Source organism: Lissotriton vulgaris, chromosome 10, assembly GCF_964263255.1.
Source record: "Lissotriton vulgaris chromosome 10, aLisVul1.2, whole genome shotgun sequence".
NCBI lineage: Eukaryota > Metazoa > Chordata > Amphibia > Caudata > Salamandridae > Lissotriton > Lissotriton vulgaris.
In genome coordinates this window covers 232,860,629-232,883,346 of record NC_141698.1, presented here as the reverse complement: position 1 = coordinate 232,883,346, position 22,718 = coordinate 232,860,629, and the positions used below count along the sequence as shown (strand labels likewise).

At 44.5% G+C, this 22,718-nt stretch overlaps 1 protein-coding gene across 1 annotated transcript in view; it reads right to left on the bottom strand.

Moving 5' to 3' along the window:
• The window catches only part of AGAP3 (ArfGAP with GTPase domain, ankyrin repeat and PH domain 3), a 1,596,783-nt gene that overhangs the window by 499,641 nt on the left and 1,074,424 nt on the right, over nucleotides 1-22,718 (bottom strand). Inside the window, exon 11 of the mRNA XM_086940918.1 lies at nucleotides 2,935-3,103. Coding sequence (XP_086797044.1) covers nucleotides 2,935-3,103 — 169 coding nt within the window. The remainder of the gene's footprint in view (nucleotides 1-2,934; nucleotides 3,104-22,718) is intronic.

The window sequence follows — 22,718 nt, the reverse complement described above, 5'->3', positions numbered from 1 at the left end:
GAGTGTAGGAATACACGGCTTCCTCCCCTACTGGAAGTAATGAATAGTGCCCTGTTACACGGGATCTTTCCGTCAGTCTGGAAGAAAGCCATTGTTAGGCCATTACTTAAAAAACCCTCACTTGACCCCACAATCCTGAAAAACTTTAGGCCCATATCTTTACTTCCTGCCCCCGCCAAAATGCTTGAGTCTCACCTGAATCTGCATTTGTCTGCTTTCCTGGACTCCTCTGGGTTTTTAGATCATACCCAGCATGGGTTCAGGAAACTCCATAGTACGGAGTCTGCACTTACTATGGTTACTGATAACATCAGAATGAAAGTAGATCAGGGACAGACAACACTGCTGGTCTTACTCGACCTGACCGCAGCATTTGATACCCTATCTCCCTCGATTCTAACATCTCGTCTGAGGGAGATAGGAGTGGAGGGTCAGCCCTGGACCTTCTGTCCTCTTTTTTAGATCTTAGAGAACAGAGGATCAAACTAGGAGAATACCTCTCCCCTGCTACATCTCTGCAATGTGGGGTACCACTAGGGTCGGCCTTAAGCCCGACCTTATTTAACATTTACGTGGCCCCCCTAGTGAGATTGGAAAAAGCCCAGGGAATGGAAGTAGTGTCATACGCAGATGACACTCAGATTATGGTGTCACTAGCCCAGCTGGTCAGCACCTCCGCCTCCAGCTTCAGGAGTTGCATGCAATCAGTCTCTGACTGGATGATAGTCAACTCCCTGAAGCTGAATGGCGATAAGACAGAGGTGCTGATCTTCGGAAAGGACCAGGATGTGTGGTCAAATGATTGGTGGCCGCAATCCCTAGGAACCTGCCTGGTCCCCTCCCACTCAGCTAGGAACCTTGGGGTCATGTTCGATACCTCGTTGGCAATGACCCTTCAGGTTAATAGAACGGTGGCTACTTGCTGGGGAATTCTCAAAATTCTCCGCCGAATAGTGCACTATCTCTCCCCGCAAGCTAGGAAACAGACAGTGGTTGCACTGGTTGGTTCAAGATTGGACTACTGAAACTCACTGTATGCAGGGATTAATAAGGGACTAATACAGCGACTTCAAATAGTACAAAATGCGGCTGCAAGATTTGTCCTGGATACCCCCCGCTCCTCCCCGGCGACACTAGCCAGAAAGCACCTACACTGGCTCCCTATAGAGCACCGTATCTCCTTTAAAATCATCTGTTTAGTGCATAGCACTTTGAATAATGGAACATCTGTTGGGCTGGGTTCACTTCTTTCCAGCAAAGTCCCCAGCAGATGTCTGCGCTCACTGCAACAAAACCTTCTGGTTATTCCTCGGACCAAGAAGACCAGATGGGGAGGTAGAGCCTTCTCTACAGTTGCCCCCCGTCTTTGGAATGCACTTCCTCTGGAACTTAAGTCTCTATCTTCACTGCCCCTCTTTAAAAAGGCCCTGAAAACATGGTGTTTTAAGAAAGCCTACCAGTAATCAGCTCCTGGGACATATAACCAATATTGAGCTAGGCGCCTTGATGCCCTTTGGGCTTAGTCTGCGCGTTACAAATTTTCTTTCATTTCATTTCATGTCTATTATATCTAATAGGCTATCCTGCATATATACAGTCCTGAGGAAGACCTGTCTTTGATGCGCCAAATCAACGCATCGCTTCCCAGGGTCGAAACGTCGACGCATTCCCTTCTTGCACGAACCAACTATCAAAAATCTTTTAGGACCCAAGAATTAATTGATGTACCTACTGAATTATTGTATATATAGTTGTCGTTGCCAATAAGTATATGAATTGACAATGTTACTTGTTGTTTTAATTGTGTACCAGTCTAGCACAGAATTTATGTGTTTTGTATGTTTTATGTGTGTTTTATGGACAGCAACTTGAATACTTTTGATTTAAATTCAGAGAATATGAAAGTGTATGAGTAAAAATTCACTTTCATTTTTGCTTTGTGGTCAGTGTGGTTGATTGTACTGGTATATGTACCACTGTCTTTGTATCCTGATTAGGGACGAAGTATACAAATAATACAATTGGAATACTATATCATTGTGTATTTCTGTCCGACAGAACCATTATTATTTATTTTATTACCCACCCAGGTTCTGAGGGTTACAGGGTCACCCCATTACATGTAATGGTATGGATGACACAGGACTTCTCGTTGGAGCCCTGCAACTTCTCCAGAAGGCTGGTATGAGATGCATCTTTGACAAGGAATCTTGCAATACTCTGTAACCAGGATTTAGGGTACTTTGTTTAGCGGGCCTAACCTGGTCCTTATATCCATCCAGTGGGCCATTGTGGTAGGCCCAAAAGTTGTGACTGTGTCCTTGCCCAGTCAGACCAAATAACCACAGTTGACACTTGTGTGCTTCAAGGCACTATTTTCACTTAAATCTTTAAAACTGCACATCACCAGTTCTACATGTTGGTCTTTTGTCCTTTTGGTCTCAAATAATTAATTAAATTGCACTTTATTTATTGTAACTGGTATGGGAATTTTCTTGTGTTATGTTTTCACTTTACTACTGTTTGAAATGCTGCATACATACTTTACACATTGCCTCTAAGTTAAGCCTGACTGCTTTTGTGCCAACCTATCAGAGGTTTAAGCACATGTTAATTTGAGGTTTATTTGCGTTTCACCCTGACAAGTTTAAGCCCTGTCCTTAGGTCTGCTGGAAGGGGGAGTTGAGGTGGGCAGAACTCAGTAACAATATGAAGCCAAGCTACTGCAAGTTAGTAAAATAAGGGAGTTAATTTAATCGAGTATTTTTGCAATATAGAAGTCACTGCTCACTTGGAGCATGCTTAGCTGCAATGAGTTGTGCTTTGTTTCCGTGATGAGTTATGCAGAGCTTATTCTCACCTGGATATTGTGCGACGAGTTGTGCCTTGCTCTCTCAATTTTTCTATAATGATTTCCACAGTGCTCTCTCTTACCAGTAGTAGGCTGGAGTTGTGTCACACTCTTCTCCTTCGTCAAACCATTTGTTTTTGGATTGGCAGTAGTGGTTCCTCCTGTTGTTGCTCTTGGCAGCCTCTTTCCAGGTACTTTTACTGTTGTTCGTAGAAGATCAATCTCTTTCCCATGAATGTTCTGCATGTAATCCTAGGAAGGATGAATAGACAGACACGATCTATTATCACATATATTTACCAGTTATTTCGTGATTGTGGTATAGTTACTCTCCCTACGCCAGGGCAGGATCAACTGTAAAATGCAAAGTCATGTAAAATGGCAAACATTGCAATAAATACAATATGCACAAGGACAGTTTACTTGGTACAGTAAACACTTTAACATGCACAAATCAGTATAGATGTTTTTCCCGCCATTATATTTCTGAGTGGCAGAGCATAAAGCCTTAAAAAGACTGAGCAAATGCTATCGTCGAGACAATAGAAGGGGGGACAGATACCTGGGAACCTGGGCAGATGGCACATGGTCCAGGAGCTTATGCAATGAGGGCCCCAAGTGGCAGAAAGTTAGCTGCAGACTCATTTCTGAAATAGAGTATCACCCTCTTGTTCCTTTAGTGAAAAAAAGACGGATGAACCACATACAAACACCTTATACACACACATAGGTCCCAGATTCCTTTTCGTACATCAATAACAAATCCTGGCGGGAACACTTTCTGTTTTAACATAAGTTGGTTTTCTTTGAGGTGATGTTTTTGTTTCTTTGATTACAGTACTGATGCAAGATGGCCACCAGGTAAGTCTCTCAGTGAGGCGTTCTCATGAGCCCTTGTGCCACCCATGGGATTCCTCTGTCCCCTACACCCAGCCATATTCTCAGGAACCACTCTCACAAGAACCAGGTGACTACTTTTTTTTGTCTTTTGACGTTACTACCTTGAGTGGTAAAGGCTGAGTTCTTTGTTTTGTGGTGTTGCGCTTGGCATACCAGATATTTGGTTGTCTTGGATGGCAGCAGGACATCTTGGGGTGTGCTGATTTCCAGTTTTATTTTCTAGAACGTTCTTTTCTAATGCAATGCTTGTGGCTCTGTGCTGACTGCCGCTGGTCCATCAAGAGGTGCCTGTGCCTCTGCTGCCTCTTGTTCTGCAAACCTTTGAGCAATGCTCTGGATCCTTGAAAGTTGGGTTGGCTGTGCTGGGCTTCTCTACTTAGGGTTAAGGAATTTAATAAGGAGAGTCCATGCATTTTGCTGGGCAGCTTTAGGGGCCTCTGGGGGTTGAAGTGTTGTTACTGATACTGGGAATTGTTGGGTCCTGCTGCTTAGTGGTTCGTGGGTCTTCCCTCTTTTGGGTGGTCTGTTGTTTCAAGGTTCTGTGATCTACTGGGTGGGCAATACTTTAAGTGCCCACCGCATGCCAGTCCCTGGATTCTTGTGTGTGCCAACTGGTAACTTAATTTGCATATTTTATCTTTGGAACAAGCGTGTTTTGCGGGTCTGGTTCATGCAACAGCTCATCTCAGGGGTACTGGTGCTTCAATTTGCACTTTCACCGCCTGAGGCTTTGCTGCTACAGGTGTCTCTTGGATAGTGATCTTCAGATGTAACTCTCCAGTTGAGACAATGTGCACTGGGACATAAATTCCCGATCCTCACCGGAGGGTGAGAGCGTGGACCTTTAGTTTTTCGGATGGGGCCTGGCCTTTGCTAAGTCATGCAGCAGCTGGGTGGTGGGGGTCAAGGATGATGCTTCAGGTCAGGGTGTTTTGTGATAAGAGATCCATTTAGAAAATTATTATTTTCGAGCAGAGCGGCACTCAGGTCACCAAATATGCTTGGCTTCCTAAACTACCTAAGCTGATGGATTATAGTCAATGGTATCGATGTCGCTCCTAGAAAATGGAGTCGAAGAGTGCTGAAAGTTGCTCTAGGTGCTCTGGTCAGTGTGTACTGGGGAGACCAGATGAGGGAGGAGGAACTCGTCATTCCCTAGAACAGATTTTAAGTGCTGAGATTTTCTATGGTGTGGAGAGTTCCTGGTGGCAAAAGAATGAGGCGAGGGAAGGAGGACTATTCAGTGCACTGGAGAGCTAATCGAGAAAGGTGTTGTGTGTGGATACTACCAGCATCTGAGGGCTCTAGCCATGTGTCGTTCTCTCCTCTCCTTTTATAACCATGTTGAATTTTAAATCTCTGTTCAATGCCAATAGCATGAAATGTTACTTGTAGACTAACATCCACCTCTCCGCCTCTTACCCCAGCATCACTCTTCCTTATCCATAGTTCAAGCATCCTCTCTCACCCTCATCTCGAATGCTATACAATATGCACACCCACATAGGGCACTGCACGGGACAGTAAGCAGACGCACCCAAAAGATTTTCTTGTAGCTGGTCCATGCCCAAGAGCATGGAGCACTTAGAGCACTTTCTCCAGAAACAATTCAATTGCCACATCCTTCTCAATGGCTGGAAGCAACAGACGCTCCTTCTTCCCTTCAGTAGACTGCCGGGTGAAAGTGTGTCTACTTACTCTAACCACCGCATAACCAGAGGATCTAACAAACATGAACCTGAACATGTTTCTCTATCCAAGAACTGGAAAAGATCAACAGATACTGAAATTTAAAAAGCAGAGGAGGATCAAGAGGCAATTTTCAAGGTGGGAAAAATCCTAAAGCAAACTTGGGGCAAAAATATCAGGAAAGGCTGAGATGAATGTGACTAAAAATGCAATTTCCAACAGGGTACGCTGCATCCAGGTTTCATTATACATGACTTGCAAAGAAAGTGACATCAACAGTAAAAGCTCTTGAATTGGATTTGGTATAAGGTCAAGTCGGCACAGTATTCAACTTCCTGTAAATCTAGAGGGAAAAACAATAATGTGCTAATAAATTTAAATTGCTGTGGAGGTTACCCCCAGAACACAAGAAAAGGGTAGAAACATCCTTCACAATAGAAGATAGCAGCCAGTGAACTAGCCTACATCAAGTGCAAGGTCCGTTGTCGTAGGCACTGAAGGTCAGGCTGCCAGAAGGGCACCATTGCCTGCTGTTAGGAACAATGGAACTAGTGCCAGTAGTATTTCTAGCACGAGTGGCATGTGTGTGACCGGTGCCTGCAGCATCTCCTATTTCCAGAGCCAGCGCCATCCCTGTTATTAGTGAGCGCAACATCCCTGGGACCTAAGGACAGACAGACTACTGTGACCAAAATATCCTGCTCCTCAGCAGCAGTCTAGCCGTCGCCCAAGCAACCATATACCCAGTTCTCTCCATAAGTTACCTACAGCAAAATGGAGGTGGGAAGGCTGTAGAGGGAAGACTAGATGTTTTAACAGAGGGGTCATACATGTGAGAAGGACTGATTATTATTTAAGGAAACAGCTGATGAGATAATCTGATACCCAAGACTGAGAACTTAACAGCTTGTGGGGCAGAACCCAGACTTAGGCACGTGGCTGCTATAATCCTATTGGCTTCCAGAAATGTAAAATGTTGTCAGCTCATCCAGTACAATGGTCTGGGGAATTGAGTAGAACAAGTCCTGAAATCAAAAAAGGAAGGAGGGGAGTAGAATGGCTTAGCTGTGGGCCCCATTTGATGGAGGCCATAGCCTACCAGAGAGAGAAACAGAGACCTGTTTCAGGTTAATCTGACATTTAGGGTACATTAGGCAATCTTAGTGCAAGCACTAATTCCCATTGAACATTGACAAGAGAACGGACTCTACCTAAGCTAGAACAGTTATGAAGTGGAAGAGTGACAGGTTTGACTATGACTCCAGCTGAGGTATGGAAAGTGATGGACTGAGATCAAATGTCAGACATTTCACTGGTCCTCGTACTAGGCCCCATTGCTTGAATGAGCCATGGCAGGGGGATAGGCAACCTATCTGGGCGGATTCTGAGTAGTTCTGTGTGCCTGGGAGAGTGTACCCTCAATGACCTGTACTGTGCTTCTAAGGAATAACCCTGAATCAGTAGATCATGGTGGGGAGAACATAGTGACATTGAGACCCAAAATTCAACAGTAAACAGTAGACCGTACACCACACATGCACCTGTAGCCCAGTGAAAATACAACATATATTAGACTGTCCCAGAACTCCCAACAGCATTTTCTTCCTAACAAAACTGCACCGACCACAACATGTTGGACAATACCCTGCCCATCCAGCCAACACAGCTCCGACATTCCATATAGTTCGACTTTAAGGAGATTGCATCTACATGCACAACATTAAACAACACTCACACAATTGCATATTGGATAAGGCAGCACATTGGGTGCAATACTGTGCAGTTACAAGAACTCACTAGGCACACAACATCCAACAGAACCCATTACAGACACCAAAGAAGACCTGCACCCACACTCAATGGCCGTGTGCTGCATGGGTCGGGTGCCTAAGGTGCGCTGGGAACAGCAGGCCAGAGGGCAACTCCCACTGCACACTGCCACATGAGTGTGAGAAGCACGAGTGGCGCTGTAGTCAGCGATGCCACTAGTACCATTAGCGTTAGGGTTCTATTTTTCCACTCACTCTGTCACTATCCCTCATCTCATTTACGCCCTGATCCTCTCTGATCACCTGCCTCTAGCTGGCAATGCTCCCTTGGTCGCCACCTGCAGACATGGTTTAGACTTCGGCTACCATAGGGAAGTGAAAAGCTTACAATATGTTATCAGGTAATTCTAGGTCACTCTTAGGCCCTGATTTTGATGGAGTCTTTGAGATACACAATAAGACGTGTGTATGATAGCAGCTCAACTGTTCTGAGGGTAGTGGAGAATAACATGGTGCTGCACCCCTCTTCAGGCCACAGTGCTTGTTATGCCCTAACAGCCACTGTTAGGGGATAACGGGCACAAGGAGAAACACGTGTGGCATGGGCTTTTTCGCAGAGGCCGCTTTTTGGAAAACACCACCTTACCGAATATGTGTCACGCTGTGCTTCTCATTTTTGCTAGTAATGTATCATAAGCATGCACTCACTTTAAATATTATACCACACTTAAGATTCATTATAAACAGGAATGAGCTACATATTGCTGTGTATTCTACCCAGTGACAAGTAAAGATAAATGCAACGGTGTATAGTAATTCAATTCATTACTGCACAGTGAAAAAATGAAGTACATGATCTAGCAATATCTCCCAGGATAGCGCAGGATTTAAAATAATGGATCAGTAGTAAAATACAGTGCAGCTGTTATTGTGCTCTCAAACTGCACCACCCAGATTTCTCACAGATGCTACAGCGTATTGCCATGCAAACTTATGGCAGAACAAAATGCAAAAATTGCTATACAAACCTAAAGGTTCTGCTACTTTAACGATCCGTGAAAACACTGGGGACTTGTTAAGGGTGCACCATTAGCAATAGCACAGCAATCACAGTGCAAAAGCTCCGTCACCTTTGGCGCCTCAGTCTCAAGTTAAAGCGTCAGGGCCACTGGAACTATGTGATTGTGCAGCGATTTTTACACAATTACAGATTTTTCGCATTTGCCACATAAATCAAAATCAGCCGCTTAATCTTCAGATATTAACACAAATAAGATGTTGATTCTAACTCAAACGGTTAAAAAGTTCCAAAAGATGCAAAAAAACATGTTGCTGCACAGTGGTAGGTCCTTTGCAAAGCTGGACTGGTCACCTATCTGTTCCTTTTTGCATTATGTGGATGGTAAACTGGTACTAATGAGGTGCAACCAATGCCTACGGAGCATTTCGAAGTTTAAAAAGTATGAAATAATGAAATGAAGTAATACTGTTAGAAACCGAGTCTCCATTTGGCAGCGGTATACAACCTGTCCAAGTAGGGACCACGATCTTAGTCAGGGTAAGTCACAACACAATACTAACTTATCCTGTCGACACCCCCACCCCCCCCCCCCTCCCCCCTAGTTTGGCATACACCAGGCAGCCTTAACTTAGAATGTAATGAGTAAAGTATTTGTGCAATATCCCATACAACAAGACGGTAAATAAACTAAAAAACGAGACACCACACCAGGGTGGAAAGATAAAGAATCTTTATCTATGCAGGATAAAACCAAGAAGCCAGAAATCCAATCAGGCTATCACAAGTTATATTTCTGTAACGGCAAGGGTCAAAAGTCAGTACTTGGCACCAATGAGCATCTCTTAGAGCCGTTATGGAAGAACGGGCAGGCACTCCCAAGACATTGTGGGAAGGAGACAAGCACCGAGCTTACTTCTACGACTTGCCAGCGGCAACAGGCTCACTCAGAACAGTGCGAGGAGGAGGTGAAGCACCTACACTTACTTCTCCAACTTGCCAACGGCAACACGCAAGCTCAGAACAGTGCAGAATGAAGTGGAGCACCATGCTCACTCTACGACTTGCCAGAGGCAACAAGCATGCTCCAGACGGTGTGGTCCATGAGGTGAAGCACTGTGCTCACTTCTCTGCCTTGCCTGCAGTAACAGGCATGCTCAGAACAGTGATGGGATGAGGGTGAGCACCACAATCACTTCTCCGACTTGGCAGCACCAACAGGCACGCTCAGAACGGTATGGAGATTAGATGAAGCACCATGCTCACTTCTCTGTTTTGCCAGCGGCACAGACACGCTCGGAGTGGTGCAAGGGCTGAGAAGAAGCACAAGGTCTTTGTTGTCCCTGTGACCTCGGAGAGAACAGGGGGAAAGCCGACAAGCCCTTGGATATCACTTTTGGAGAAAAGGCAGAGTTCAGGGGGTCAGGGACCTAGTACTAATACCCATATGTGCCTTTGGTGTGGGGAGGACTTAAAAGAGTGGTTTTGAAGTGCACCAGAGGCGCTTTCACACCAGTCCTGTCTGCCAGGCTATCATCAGTCCTTTGTGTTGGGTCAGGCCATCACACCTCACTTTCATGTGCCAGTGTGAGCCCCTTCCTCCCGTTTGCCCAGGCAGGGCCTTCAGAATGCAGATGTATGCACATGGGTGCTCAGCCACACCTGGCCTCCTTGTGTTTGTGGCTGTCTGCAGGAAATACACAAAGTGGAAATATCACCCAGTCCAGATGTGTATTGGAGACAGCCTGCAGGCCCGGAGAACAAAGTTAAGAGCAGAGATATCTACTTTCTAAAAGGGGCGTTTCCACCATAGGAGTGTTAAATCCAATTAGACCAGCATTACTATTCCAACCATACCAAACATGATAAAGCTACTCCTCTGAGATCAGAAATTACCGCTTAAAAGTATATAAGAGATTTCCAAAAGCTAGTCTTTGAGAGGCGAAGGCCTTACAGTAGTGAAAAACACGAAATAGGCTGTTTGGCACTACCAGGACATGTAAAACATGCAAGTACATGTCCTATCTTTTACTTACATTGCACCCCACCAATTGGATTATTAAGGGCCTTCCTTAGCGGTGACCTATATGTAATAAAAAGGGGGTTTATGGTTAGCAAGTCGTTTGCAATCCAAAGTCACAGTGGCAGTAAGCTGCACACACAGGCTGTGGAATGGCAGGCCTGAGACATGGTTAAGGGGCTACGTATGTGGGGGGCACAAACAGTGCTGCAGACCCACTAGTAGCATTTAATTTACAGGTCCTGGGCACATATAGTGCACGTTCCTAGGAACTAATACGTAAATCAAGTATGCCTATTGGGTATGAGCCAATGTTACTATGTTTTAGGAGAGAAAGCACAAGCACTTTAGTACTGATTAGCAGTTGTACAGGATGCAGTGTCCTAAAACCTGCAAAAATGGGAACAGAAAAATGGAGGGATGGTGAAAGTCCGGCACAAAGTTGGAGGAAGACCACCCTAGGGCTGTCAGGTCTAACAAACATGATTGCAAAAAGTGCTGCATAATTTTCCTTTTATTGCCGCATAATTTACGTAAACCTTGCTGCATAATTAATTGGCCCTCTCCTGTTGCATAATTCCAGAGGCCCTGTCAATAGGTGAGCCCACCCATCTGAATGGGAATTTGAGAGATTTATAGTATATTTCTCAATCGCACTGATAGGGCTTTCCACCACTTTTACACAGGCCACCACCATTTCCTCCTACTGAAGACTAGGGTAACTGGGTATGCAAGGAACTATCCAAGAACTCTCACAGGTCGAGCATAACTTTGCTATCCCCATTTGGATGGCCTCATTTCAGCAACACTCTGCTGTACCGCATGACTTGAGTTTGATTTCACCGCTCCTTGTCAACATCTTCCCCAGCCTGCTCGGCACATCATCAAGTTCTTCAATCTAACCTTCGAGAACTACGTTGACCTAAACACACGACTAAACAACTGCCCTAAACTATTAGCTATTGGATGCTAAAGAATCACCTTAAACACGACTCTTCCAAAAAGAGATCATAACCCATGGAGAATGGAAGACTATCAGCCTACAACCATGTGGCCACAGAAACTCAGTCTACCTCCAGCAACATCAACTGAAGTAAAAACTCAGGAGTTATCATGGACTCCAGAAAAGGAACCGATGTGCTTTCTACAGCATGTGAACTCTCCAACGTATTTTTTCCCATTTTTGTTATAAACAGAAGCTGCAGGCTACCATTGCACCTGTCAAATCTTGTGTAAACTACACAAATGACTCTCCTTATGGGCACTGCGCTTCCTCCGCCAAACACTAAAAGCTATCCGAAATGCTTCTACACTTTGCCTAACTGGCCACATTACACCAGTCATCCAAGTGCTTCCGAGGCTACCCATGTCCATCTGGACACCATGGTGGCTAGTTGGAATTGGTCTGCTCTGATATGTTTATTAGAACAGTAAAATGGCAAAATAAGCCTGACCGGAGTCATTTGTGATCTGCTTCCAGAGTGAGTCACACAGGCAGACCCGTCCTCTAAGCTAGGAACCTACCAAGCCCTGGGAAATGTTTTAATATCAGTCAAATTGCACCAAACAAATATTGCAAGTATGGCCAGCATTCTCCATATAAAAACTCCACAATTCATCTTCACTAACGTCCAATGCCTGAATGCTACAGAGTAAAGTTAAGAAAGTTATTGTTAAAGTTTTAATTCTAATGGGTAAATCCTCCCTCAACATCTTCATTCGCCTTACCAAAAATACATTATTTGAAAAACACTAGGATGGCAGCCATTCTACCGAACCTCCGGGGGTCCGGAAGCTTTCCACATATCATTTCATATGCATAAATATTCAGTTAACATAGCAGCTACCTACCTTTGCCGCTGCAGTTTCCTGGCAACATTTCTTGCTGGAGAGACACACTTGTCCTGTGACACCCCCACAGCACACATAAGTCATGTACTATGATTAATTTGCAAAATAAATATATTTAAAAAAAATAGAGGTCCTTAAACTGTTTCTTTTGCAGACGTAGCCTACTTCCACCAATGACAGCACCCACTTCCACCACTGGCAACACCCACTTTCACCACTGGTCCCACCTGCCGTTCACATTGACAATAACCAAGGCTGTACTGCACCAATCTAAACCAGCGAACCTGTCTTCTTCAAGCAGGGCATTCCCCTCCTTCTGCCACATCTACAAACGGGGTCATATAGTTCCCTTCACAGCATATTTTATGTTAACATTTACTTAAACCAAAAGGCAGTGGAAGGCTGCCTATGCATGTGGAAGGCAATCCGTGTCTGTGAAAGTCAGTAAGGGGCTCTCACTGACTGTGATGCATAAATTATCAGAAGTCAGAGGCATCGAGAAGTTGCCAGCACCTATGGCAAGCCACCTATTGTCACTCATTTTCATGATGCTGTGAGTGCCAGCTATTGTCAGTATTAGTCCAAGCCATTCGGTGAGCGGCAATGAGTGGCTGCTGGTCTGGCGGGAGGATGTTAGTGACAGTCATTAGGAAGTAGCTTATGCATTCATGAATTAACAACAAACTGAGGTGGTCCGTCAGTGGCTGTGATAATAAAGGAGGGGTTACCTATGCATGTGAGAGGCAGTGAGCGACTGAGTGTAAGGCATTGCCTAAATTTTCAAGTAAATTAATTTGTTGCTTTGTGGCTGTAAGAGGAAGTTTGCGGGTTAATGCCAATGCAAGTAAGTGCCTTAACGTGTCATGTAGCCTTTATCAGACAGAGCCTGTGAGAAGTAGTTAGCAGTGGCGGCTATTGACGTTTGAAAGTGGCCGGGCGTAACGTTATCGTGGCACCGAACTGAGGGGAGCGAGCGTAGCGTGCGAACCTGAACAACCTACTGGGGGTTCTGGGGGGTTCTCCCCCGAGAAATGTTTGAAAAAAGAGTGGATAAATGGAGCATTTTCAAGCAAAATTGAGGAAGCAGGAATGTTGAAAAAGCACTTGTGAAAGTGTTATGACAGGACCTGTCACCCCAACACTGCTGCAATGTATGAAAGATTTAAAGACACACTACTCCAAAGAATAGTACATCACAATGCAGTAACAAATCACTGGAGGAGCCACTGATTCATGATGCATATAATAGAGGAAATGTGTCGAATGATGGCACACATTTTAATAGACTGAACAAAGTGAATTTTCTTAATCAGCAGAACATGCTAAGCTACAAAAGCATATTTCTAATGCAATCTGTTGCACCAGCCTTGGTACCAAAGCACTTCATGCTCCTTCTACTGATATTAAACAGAAGAGGGCACCCTTCGTGGCACTTAATAGAAACAGACTGTGCCCAGGTGCAAACCACTTTATTACATTTTAGGCAAGATACTCTTTGCAGTCTAAGGAAACTCGACTGTGGCATGTACATGTACTGTGACATGTACTCAAGTTGTCCATGTGTACTGAGACGGAAATAAAATCTCAAAATTCTTCTTTTGTGACATCTTTGTGCACCTACTCCAAGACAGACATACCTTAAGGCAAGCAGGTTTTTAAGATATTCCTAGATAACTCTTCATACACAAGCATCAGACTTGCTTGCTCTTTAGAATGGGCCAGAGTGCATCCTCATCATTGTCAGGAGCCTGGGGGGAAGATCCTTCTCCTACTTAGCGGCCAAGACCTGGAATTCTCTCCCCACTCACCTCCGCCTTACACAGAACCACCTCTCCTTCAGAAAACAACTTAAAACTTGGATATTTGATAAGTAAAGTTCCCCCCCTCCCTCAAGCGCCTTGAGACCCTCTGGGTGAGTAATGCGCTATACAAATTTAAACTTGACTTGACTTGAGGCAAGGGCTGTTGAGGCACGGCAAAGGGTGCCACATTTCCACACGACACTGACCTCCGCATCCCCCTGATGAACCACTCCGTGGTTGCCCCTTCTTGGTTTACATTCTGTCCCTCCGTGTTTAACGCTCTAAGACCGGCCATACCCATGTCTGGATTTTTTTATCTGTCCTCCACTTGAAGGACAGCACTCTGTGTCCTTTCCCTCTCCAGATATTACCCCCTGGACTCCAATGCTGGCCCTCTCCTCTTCTGCAGAGTGCTGCGTGGCTGCAGCTCTTTATTACACCTTCCATCGTTCTGTCTGCGGTGCCTGGGGCTTGTGCGTGCTTCTCGGGGCCAAAGCTTTCCGTGCTCCGTACCCCTAGCCCCCGCCCAGCACTGCCTTGTCTCTTTAGCACTCCATGCCAAACCCCCTCCATGGCACAGCAGTCCATGCCCGGCCCCTTGTCTGTACACTACTCCATGTTGGCTTCCATGCAGTACGACATTCCATGTCTTAAAATGCTGGTCAAAGTTGAACTTTCAGTTCAAATAAATTAAAAGAGTGAATATTTTGGGGTCGCATAAAACATGCACGTAGCCAGTAATCATACCTTGCCCCTCCAATTACTGCCATCAATGTCCCATTTGCAAAGAGATTGGTCCGTGTGGGACAAGGTCAGACCGAAGTGAAAACCATCTGAGTCCCCGTCTACGTCACTGTTACAGGGGGTAGTGAAAACGGATAAACAGTGCACAGAGTTCATTCGCTCCGACAGGTTCCCTGTTTGCACGTCTCATCATCATTCATTTATCCACAGTGTACGTGGGGGAGTAGAATTCACGTGGGAACGAGCCGTGCAGTATATTAAAGTGAGTGCAGTGTACTTCTGTGGATATTACAGTGTAAAACGGGCGGGTGGGTTTGTGCATAGCTGGTGTGGGGGGGAGTGGGACAGACACGGACCGTAATCGTCAGTATAAAATAAAACACTTACCTGCTTCCTCCGAGACCGGATCACATGCCGCCGTCTCAGCTCCTGCTTGCTCTGGAGTCTTGGTCCCCTTTTAGGCAGCCTCCCTCCTCCTGCTCCTATTAAGCCAATCACAACGCTGCAATGGCAGCGTTGTGATTGGTGAGGCGCCCCAGCCGGGCCATATTCTCAATCTAGGTTGCATGCAGCAGAAAAAGGATGAGTGTGCATGACTGCTTTGTTCGGCCCTGGGGCCAACCAAACAGTCAGTACCCACAACAATGGGTAAGCCACTCCCTCCTGCCCTCGAGCAGGACCGTCCGCCCACAACCAGGCACAGAGGCACTTCCGCTTTCTCGCATTGCGAGAAGCAGAAACATAAATGATAGTTTTTACCGTTTATTTTTCTGCCTTCTCGCACTGCAAGAAAGCAGTGAGGCGTCGCCCTCATGCCCCAATGGGGGAGCTGCCACTGGTAGTTAGGGGCTGTAAGAGAGGGCATTAGTCTAACTACAGCTTTGACGGGCTTTAGCTGACCATCAGCAGCTGGAAAGTGCATCAATGGCTGGGAAGGGAACATTCGGCTACCTCTTCAGTGCTCATGTGAGTCGGGCTTGTCAGTGTGTACATTAGAAAGTGCTAAGCAGGCCCGGTACTCTGATTGTAGGCAGTGTCATGTTTGGAAGTAGCAGGATGTATAAAAAGAGTTTTTAGTTCTTGTCTGCCTTTAGCAATCTGTTTTCAAAAGACCTCTTGTGGACCATACCAAACACTTACCTTAGACAATGTGCCAGCCAATTGCTTATCATTGGTTCGCTTTCTTGTTTTATTCTCATTTGCTTACTTCTTTTTTAATACCTTCCTCTTTTCGCAGTTGTTTTTGCCATTAGAGCATAGTCTCTTTACAATACTTTTGAGCATATGACTTGTATACTTCCACTGCTTACATTCAGGAAGCTCCTTTTTAGGTCGAGCCTAGCGTCAGCACGTATGCACTGCTCGCTCTGCGAGGCATGCTGTAATAGAGTATGCAGTGGAAGCCCCGCCGACTCTCCGCCCATATTTGTCATTGGCTTGTGTCATTGTCCTTCTTAAATGCTGGCTTCTGATTCATAAATGGCTTGTTAGTCCCTTCTTGGTACCACCTTTTCTGCATTTGTTACTTCTCAGAACGACTGGACCTTTTATTTGGCTTGTTACTTGGTCTGCATTATAAGTTGGCGAGCACTATTTTGTTTATTGACATTGATTGGACAATGGAGGCTGCTTTTTTTGTATGTGCATGGCGAGGGCGGCGCCCGCTTTAGGGACATCGCGCTCAGTTTAAATTCTATTAAGAAAACTTTGATGTCGAGCGCAGCGCCCGCTTCAGGGACACCACGCTCGGTTTCATTTTTTTTATTTTTATTTTAATACTGAGCGCAGCGCCCGCTTCAGGAACACAGTGCTCAGATTAATTTTTTTGATTTTTAACTTTAATACTGAGTGCGGTGTCTGCTTTAGGGACACCTCGCCCAATTTAAATTCTATTTTGAAAACTTTGATGTCGAGTGCAGCGCCCGCTTCAGGGACACAAAGCTCGGTTTAATTTTTTTTTAAAACTTCAATACTGAGCGCAGATCCCGCTTCAGTGAAACAGCGCTCAGGTTCAATTTTCTTTTTTTTTTATAACTTTAAAACTGAGCGCAGCAACCGCTTTAGGGACACCGAGATCTTTCTTTTATTATTTTTTACTTTAAGAATGAGCGTGGCGCCCGCTTCACAGACACTGCGCTCTGCAATACAATAGGTATTGCTTTTGAAAAACTTTGAACTATTGACATTGTAAATGACAATGCCTTTGAATATTTTTATAAAAGGCATTGCCATTTACAATGCAAATAGCTAAAAAACTCGCAATTGTGTGACCTATAGCACTATAAATACTTGCTTTCTTTTTCATTCAGCACTCCATGAGAGTACATGTGTTTTCCTGCTATGCTCCTCATGTGCCGCCTTTCCTCACAAAAAAACTGGCCCCTGTGCTCTAAATGTTGCTTCACATACCTCACAGCTTTTCTGTAAAAACACATTTGAAGTTATATTTTTGCAAGGGTTTGAATAAATTGAGGCAGATGTACTTAGCATGACGGAAAACGAGATGTCTTTTCTCATAAAGACGCGTAAATCTGCTCCTTGGGCTACTGCAGAGGACCAAATGGCTAGAACATTTGTGTCAGTTGTGCGTCCTGTCACAAGTTAACTAAGCCTTGGAAAGAGTTTTAACTCAAATTCACTTATAACTCTTAAATTCTGTTCTAATTTTCCTGAATTAAAAGTATTTTAAAAATAAATCATGCCAATTATAAAGATGGTAAACATTGAATTCATATTACAGTTTTGAAATAGCTTAAGATATGTATTTGCTTTTCTTCCAGTAATTGAAAATGTCTTTTGTTTTACCTTTTTACACAGTCCTTTACAAGAAAGCTTTGTCAAAGTCAATAGCTTGGTACTCACATTAGGCAGGCAAGACCTATGGGTTTTGCCAATGGTTGTTGTATTAGTTGTGAGAAGTTGGCCTGGTATATGCTGACCACTAGTTATAGTGGGCACCTTGTACCAGAACAAACAACCCTTATTGATGATTAGGTTCAGTACCGGTCTGGCCATAGCGGGCACCGGGCAATCCCCCGGTGCGCCGCACGGGTGGGGGCAGATTTTTGGCCCCTGGGGGCCGTTTTTGTTTCAGGGCCGTTTTTGCATAGCTGCAATATCGGCCCTGTACCAAAATCGGCTGAAAACCAGTCCCGGCAAAGAGCTTGGTGGCGCTGCCAACCCCACCCCGCCACCCCCGCCACCCCCCCCCTCCAGGGGCCGGTTGTGGTTCCCAGTCCGTCCCTGATTAGGTTAAAGACAACCTTTATTGAAAGCTATCCTAGTGGTAGCTATGGAGAGCAGCCTTCAGACTATCTCGAAAGCAATGTAAAGCTGCTTGTTTTACTAGTCTATAACCTTCTGAATGACCAAATGAAAGGAGAACCACACAGGGTATATATATAAAATATATTTATTACTAAACACTCTCTACTAACCTCTTTATGAGATTAGAGAACAAAGCACCCAATATTACAGTACTCGAACAACAGTAAATAGCTCAATACATAGCAGGCTCCAGGGGAGACCAAACCATATACTAATAAAGTGGTATAACAACCATGACTTGACTAGACACAGTGCCTAGAGCACGTAGAATCACTGGGGCCCCAAGGAACCACCCAAGGTAGTGACAGAGGAAAACCCACGGGGGACACGTGCAGTGCGAGAACACAGCTGCAAGCTCCGTAAATCCTATGGGAAAGTCGCGGTTGGAATTTTACGGATTAAGGACACTTAGGAGAGGACTTTGAGCAAACCCTTTCAGACTTAGAAAGTTCTAAGGCCAGCACCCATGTGAGCACCGGAGTACTCGTGTTATCTAACCCAGGGCAGCTGGGTGCATAGGTGTCAAATGGTGTTGGGAATCTTCATCACTTTCAATGGCGAGAAGCTGCAAAGTGCTGCTGCTGTGAAGAGGAAAAGTGTCCGGTGTGATCCAAGCCTGTATCAAGGCTGAGAAGAACCTGAAAGCAGAGAGGACAGAGTCTGTGTCACTTGCCAATGACCAGGGGCTCGGTAGACGAATGCCCACCGATGTCGGGTGTTTCAGGTGAGAAGAGGGGAAGCTTGACTCTGTAGCTACGGGGACCAGGAGATGTCGACGATGACCAAAGTCCACAGGCTAGCTGTCTCACGAAGGATGTCGAGTGCTGGGGTGGTCAGTGTCCGGATTTAACACCAACAAGCCTTGGCAACTGCAACCCATGCGGTCAAAGAAAAGATGCTTCTGTGAGGACCAGCAGGGTCCTAGGGACTCCCCTCGCGATGGAGAGTCAGGGCACGTCTGGAGCAACGAGGTAAGCCCACTGAAAGTTAAATTGCCTTCACAGGGATTCACAGGCCAATGGACCAGGGATCGTGAAGGGACCTCAAGAGGAATCACAAAATACCAGCACACGGAACATTCGTTGAGTGTAGGCCGGTATTCTATGGTGGAATCACTGCTCGGGGTCTTGACTACAAGTAACCCAAAGCACAGCTTCAGGGGTCGCTGGAAAGCAGAGGCTTCTGCAAATGGACACGGTGCCTAGTGGATCGGGTTGCACGGTCCACACAAGGGATACGGATGTCAGGTTTGCAGAGCACACTAGTCGACCTCGGGGACGCTTGCAAACCCACCTGCTGTGTTGCAAAAGTCTTCAGAGTCCTCAGGAGTTTCAGAGTTGCAAACCGGTCAGATGCGTCTTTGGTGCCTGCTTAGCAGGGGAGTAACATGTTTACTCCAAGGGAGATTCTTCAACCATCTAGCCCTCACTCTATCTATCTATCGCCCTCACTCTATCTATCGCCCTAACTCTATCTATCTATCTATCTATCTATCTATCTATCTATCTATCTATCTATCTATCTATCTATCTGCCTCTATCTATCTATCTATCTATCGCCCTCACTCTATCTATCTATTGCCATCACTCTATCTATCGCCCTAACTCTATCTATCTATCTATCTATCTATCTATCTATCTATCTATCTATCTATCTATCTATCTATCTATCTATCTATCTCCCTCACTCTATCTATCGCCCTCCCTCTATCTATCTATCTATCTATCTATCTATCTATCTATCTATCTATCTATCTATCTATCTATCTATTGCCCTCCCTCTATCTATCTATCGCCCTCTATTTATCTGTCGCCCTCACTCTATCTATCTATCTATCTATCTCCCTCTATTTATCTGTCGCCCTCACTCATCTATCCATCGCCCTCCCTCTATCTATCTATTGCCCTCACTCTATCTATCTATTGCCCTCACTCTATCTATCTATTGCCCTCACTCTATCTAACTATCGCCCTCACTCTACCGATCGCCCTCACTCTTTCTATGTATCTATCGTCTATCTATCTATCTATCTATCTATCTATCTATCTATCTATCTATCTAGCTATCTAGCTATCTATCTATCTATCTATCTATCTATCTATCTATCTATCTATCTATCTATCGCCCTCACTCTATCTATCTATCTATCTATCTATCTATCTATCTATCTATCTATCTATCTATCTATCTATCTATCTATCTATCTATCTATCTCCCTCACTCTATCTATCGCCCTCCCTGTATCTATCTATCTATCTATCTATCTATCTATCTATCTATTGCCCTCCCTCTATCTATCTAATGCCCTCACTCTATCTATCTAACTATCGCCCTCACTCTACCGATCGCCCTCACTCTTTCTATGTATCTATCGCCATCTATCTATCTATCTATCTATCTATCTATCTATCTATCTATCTATCTATCTATCTATCTATCTATCGCCCTCACTCTATCTATCTATCTATCTATCTATCTATCTATCTATCTATCTATCTATCTATCTATCTATCTATCTATCGCCCTCACTCTATCTATCTATCTATCTATCTATCTATCTATCTATCTATCTATCTATCTTCCTCACTCTATCTAACTATCGCCCGCCCTCTATCTACCTATCTATCGCCCTCCCTCTATCTATCTATCGCCCTCCCTCTATCTATCTATCGCCCTCACTCCATCTATTGCATCACCACAGCATCACTCAGCACCACCACAGCATCACTCAGCACCACCACAGCATCACTCAGGGGCACCACAACATCACTGTCTGCTACTACTGCATCACTGAACGCCACAGCATCACTCGCCGCCACCACAACATCACTCAGCGTTACTACAGCATCAATCTGTGCAACCATTCAACAACTGGTTCAAATATGTTCTCTTAATGTTTCAAACTTTATTACAAATGTCACAAATAGATGTTAATATTTCACTTCTGTTCTTGGATTTTCGTCACAATAAAATACACTGAATATAATCTTCACAAAAGTGATTTAAATTTTTTTAAGCTATTGCCATTATAAATTACAATAACTTTTATTTAAGTATTAATTATTGTAAAAAATTAAAAGCCATTGTTATTTGTAATATCAATACATCTAAGTCACGTAAATACAACACATATTGCATTATAAATGCTATAGGTGTCACATTTACAAAAGTTAAAACTATTGGCATTGTAAATGACAAAGCTATTAATTTCGCTATTTTCAAAACCAACACCTAAATAAAAAAAATTGTCATTTACAATACCAATAGCTCAAACTTTCCTAATGCGAGACCTATTGCATTGCAAATGCTTGTTTCTTTTGGGATGTATCCACTTTATAGAGACTGAATCTTCCAGGTACACTACTCTTTCCAGACTAGTGCAGAGCCTAGGTTCAATATTTGCTCTGCCCGCTTCATAACCACTTAACAATATGCAGATGACAGATAGCTCTATGTTAATGTCTCTAATTCACTTGATACAGATGAACTCGAAAGATTCTTATTATTTCATAAGAATTACCTGTGTCTCTTTCCCAATTCCTTACACTGTATTCTCTCAAAACAAATTTTCTTCCATTGTACTCATTAAGAAAATCCCACACTTGTGGAGAAGTGTGGCTCAATGGTTAGAGCGGCAGACCCTGATGCAGAGGTCTAGACCGGGACCAGGGTTCAATTCCCGCCTCGGCGGGTCTTGGGGTCAATTTCCACATACCTGATCCTTCTCACCTCGGTGCCTATTCTAATCATGGGTCCCACTCTGCAACTCTGGGGAATAGCTTGCTTAATCTCCACAATGGCCCCAGCAGCGCTGTGGATGCCTGGCTTCACCTTGGGGGTGCCCAGGAGTGGGCACTTCACAGGGAAAAGCCAAGAAGGGTTCCACAGCGGTATGCGTACAAGCGCCTGAGATACCCTTTCGGGGGTCGATTCGGTGCGCTATACAAATACTACTACATTTACATTTACACCTGTCTAAGCTTTGGCCAAATACGCTTTTCCTTGTTAGATTCTAACCGAAGCTGGTCCATAACCCAGATCTCTGGGGTTCAATTTGTTCAATGATCTGATGCTACAACTACACATTTAAATAATAATCAAAGAGCCCGTTACACACTTTGTCTTCTGGAGAATAAAAATATTGTTTCTGAATAAGATATTATATCCAGTATTGATGTGGGGGGTCATTTCACATAATGATAATGTTGTATCATAACCCTCTCTGTCCCTTTATACTTAAGGATCTGACATACGAGTGGTTGAACTCTCATTCTGTTGAAATCCTGTGTCCTGGCTGCTCGCTTTGGCAGTATATCTTGCTTTGGGCGAGTTGGGAGAGAACTGCTGTATAAAAGGGACACTTTCTAAGTCCCTATCTGTGCATCACTCTAACTCCCTCACAGGGTAGAGAGCCCACTGACTGATGCTGCAACATTGAACTCAGGTCCCTTGTCCAAGCTGCTTCCTGGCTGAGAATAACTCCGTGAACTGCTCCTGCATGGCCTCTGCTGAAACCAGGGCAGTTTCAAAAGCCTACTGGATGGGGTGATGGCCGGGCAATCCCTTTAACTATTTCCTGATGGCCCTGGAAAGAAATCGGTGCTGTACTGCATGCTAAAAGGTGTTTGAATTACAATGTTGTGATGGCGAGGCCCCCGCAAACTGCAAAAACCATACATACATATGTCAGAGCATCACATGTCGATGTCCTTCAAGAGTCTATTGAAACAGAGAGACAGTCTGCCAC